Here is a 2,786-nt window from a genome sequence, read left to right on the forward strand (position 1 = left end):
TAACTTCCCTACATGGCTCTAGTGAAGGATTTACAGGTAATACGACAGATAATCCTAAGAATGAGTCTTGCAAAGCTGTAGAAATAGGTTTTGAGGTGATCACTAACAACAATGAAGATTAAATAGTTGAGAGGACTTGCTGGAAAAAGAAGAAGTGAGAATTGAAAAAGAGGAGAATGAAAATCAGGGTGGCCAAGAGGAAATAGGACTCACCATTGAACAATTAATAGATAAAACTCCCCTTGGAGAAGGACGAAGATGCAAAACCTAAATGATCCCAATCCAGAACTACCAGATTACATTAAACCACTGTATCCAATAATTAAGAAGAAACTAATACATGAAGAAGAGGCAAGAATGTTTGCAAAGTTTAAAGAGATGTTGACTACACTTCAGGTAAGTATTTCGTTCCATGGGTTTTTAGAACTAATGTGTAAGTTTACTAAATTTATGAAGGCAATACTAAAAGGGACGAAGCAGAAAGTGGTCAAGGAACAAGTAAACATGACTGAGAGGGATGAGATAGCAGTGCCTCAAACATTTCCACCCAAACTAAAGGACCCAGGTAAGTTCACTATCTCTTGTAATATTGGTGGAGTAAAGATTCCACATGCTTTATGTGATTTAGGGTATAGTATAAATGTTATGCCATCGAATAAGGTTAAGGAATTTAACTTGGGAGAGATCATACTGAGTAATATGACTCTTACTTTAGCAGATTCATTTGTTACTCATTCGCTCGATATCTTACAAGACTTGTTAGTACATGTCGATGTTTTAGTGTTTCCAATGAATCTTGTGGTACTTGACACAAAAGGAGATTCGGGAGGGTCGGTTATTCTCAGATGCCCGTTCTTGAAAAATGGGAAAGCTTTGATAAATCTGGAAACTGGTGAACTTGTCTTGAAGTTCAACAAAGAAAAAGTGGTTTTTATTGTGTATGACTAGACACGGTATGTGGAGTACTTGAATACTTGCTACCATTTGAAGGAAAAATGTATTAAGGTTGACAAAGGAAAGAAAACAAGTGAATTGACCGACGTGAAAGTATCCCTTGTGCCTGACGTGCCTTAGGCATGGACCATCAAGATAATGACGAAAAAAGAAGCGCTTGAGAGGAGGCAACCCATCGGTAAGAATTTTTAAACATATTCAATTTGTATGTTATTTACTAGAAGTGAAAACATGTAAAATAAGAGAAGAAAGAAAAGGTAAATGAGAAGAAAAGAAGAAAAAAAGCTTCAGCCCCTGGAATAATAACGTAGGCTATCACGCGTGTGATAAAACACCATCACGCGCGTGATATGTGCATAACGCGCACGATAGAGACGTTCGGGAAGAATCTAAGTACTGTTAACACCGCGCACGCAATGAAGGCATGTCGTGCATGATATGATTGTTAGAAAGAGATGTTCGAGAGGAACATAGCCATCGCGTGTTATGTATGTATAATGCATGCGATGGGCAACAACTAGTTGGCCTATAAATAGTGATTTTTTAAATCACTTTTTCCATAATTCTTTTTCTACTCTATCTGCTTTTCACAAATTCATATGAGCATATTGTCTGCGTGATTCTTTTCTTTTCTCTGTGTTGTTATAGGCACAAATGACTTCACAGAGAGAAAGATTGACAAGAGGTTCATCCTCAAGAGTTGCCCCTACTCCAAATGCTCCTACCTTCCCCAACCTCAAATTTCTTTTCGAGGCTCATGCTGAAAAATATCTCAAATTAGTGGATTACCATATTGTGAGGGAGAGAGCCTTCTTAATGGAAGATTTGCAAGGTTTGGGAGAGGTAGTGAAGGTTCTGCAGCAAAGATGCTGAATAAGTTTTAACAATTTGATTCGTGAATCAAATAAAAGCATAGGCCTAAAGTTTTATGCAAACACAACATTTGGTGAGGTAAGCACATACACCTCTTATATGCGAGGTAAGTATATTGCCTATTCTCCTTCTGCTATAAATTATCTTTTTAATTTGCAACCTCCTCATGTATGTGCTCTTAGTAACTAGAGACATGAGCATAAGGTTATGAACGAGGAAATAACCCAAGTTATGTTAGAATATTTTTGTAGGTCAGGGGTAGAATGGGTGGTTGAGCGTGGCATAACGCTGCGACTCAAAATTGTCAATTTCTACCAAATTCCAAGGGCTTGGGCCTCATTTTTGTGAAATCTTTACAAGCTGCGTCTAACTAATCACAATTCATTATGAAGCGGTGTTTAGGTCTTTTAGCTCTTTTGAGGGGGGAACCTATTGACTTGGGGCGGTTAAATTGTAAAAATATTAAATATATGGCTAATGTTGCACAACGAGCTTGTGGACATTTTTGTGTTATAAATGAATTATGCAAGAGATAAGGTGTTCCTAGGCATGACAATATAACCCGTACCCGCGGGTACCAACCCGAACTCGCCTCGAAGTTGACGGGGAAAACCCGCTTTGACTGGGTTTGGGTTTGGGTTTGGGTTTTCCCCAATTTTAAAATATGGGGACGGGTTGGGTAATGGGGACACTAGTACCCACCCTGAACCCGTCCCCGAACCCGCCCCGTTTATTTTACTATGTACATTATTATTTATTTTTGATAATTTAAAATATTAAATATGTGGTCAATGTTTTGATATTTTAATTTGAATTTATTATTTAAAATATTTGAAATGTATGTATGGAATTTTTTTAGATTGTTTTATTTTATTATTTGTAATGTAATTTTATTTTGGAAAAATAAATATTTCTATTAAAAAATTGATTTTACTAAATGAATGGTGGCAGGGCGGGAA

General features: G+C 37.0%; 1 protein-coding gene across 1 annotated transcript; it reads left to right on the forward strand.

Annotated features, from left to right (window-relative positions):
* Positions 1–258: 258 nt before the first annotated feature.
* LOC127079810 (uncharacterized) lies at positions 259–1,827 on the forward strand. Its single transcript, XM_051020178.1, has 3 exons — positions 259–396; positions 457–927; positions 1,603–1,827. The coding sequence occupies exons 1-3, from the start codon at positions 259–261 to the stop codon at positions 1,825–1,827; spliced, it is 834 nt and encodes a 277-aa protein (XP_050876135.1).
* The last annotated feature ends 959 nt before the right edge of the window (positions 1,828–2,786 follow it).

The sequence above is a fragment of the Lathyrus oleraceus genome, chromosome 5, assembly GCF_024323335.1.
Source record: "Lathyrus oleraceus cultivar Zhongwan6 chromosome 5, CAAS_Psat_ZW6_1.0, whole genome shotgun sequence".
Taxonomy (NCBI): domain Eukaryota; kingdom Viridiplantae; phylum Streptophyta; class Magnoliopsida; order Fabales; family Fabaceae; genus Lathyrus; species Lathyrus oleraceus.

What these genes read in the sequence shown, in the direction of transcription:
- LOC127079810 (XM_051020178.1), top strand. Translation starts at nt 259, where the DNA reads ATGCAAAACCTAAATGATCCCAATCCAGAACTACCAGATTACATTAAA. An exon ending in AGATGTTGACTACACTTCAG is followed by an intron (nt 397 to 456) that starts GTAAGTATTTCG and finishes AAATTTATGAAG; the next exon opens with GCAATACTAAAAGGGACGAA. An exon ending in AGTTCAACAAAGAAAAAGTG is followed by an intron (nt 928 to 1,602) that starts GTTTTTATTGTG and finishes GTGTTGTTATAG; the next exon opens with GCACAAATGACTTCACAGAG.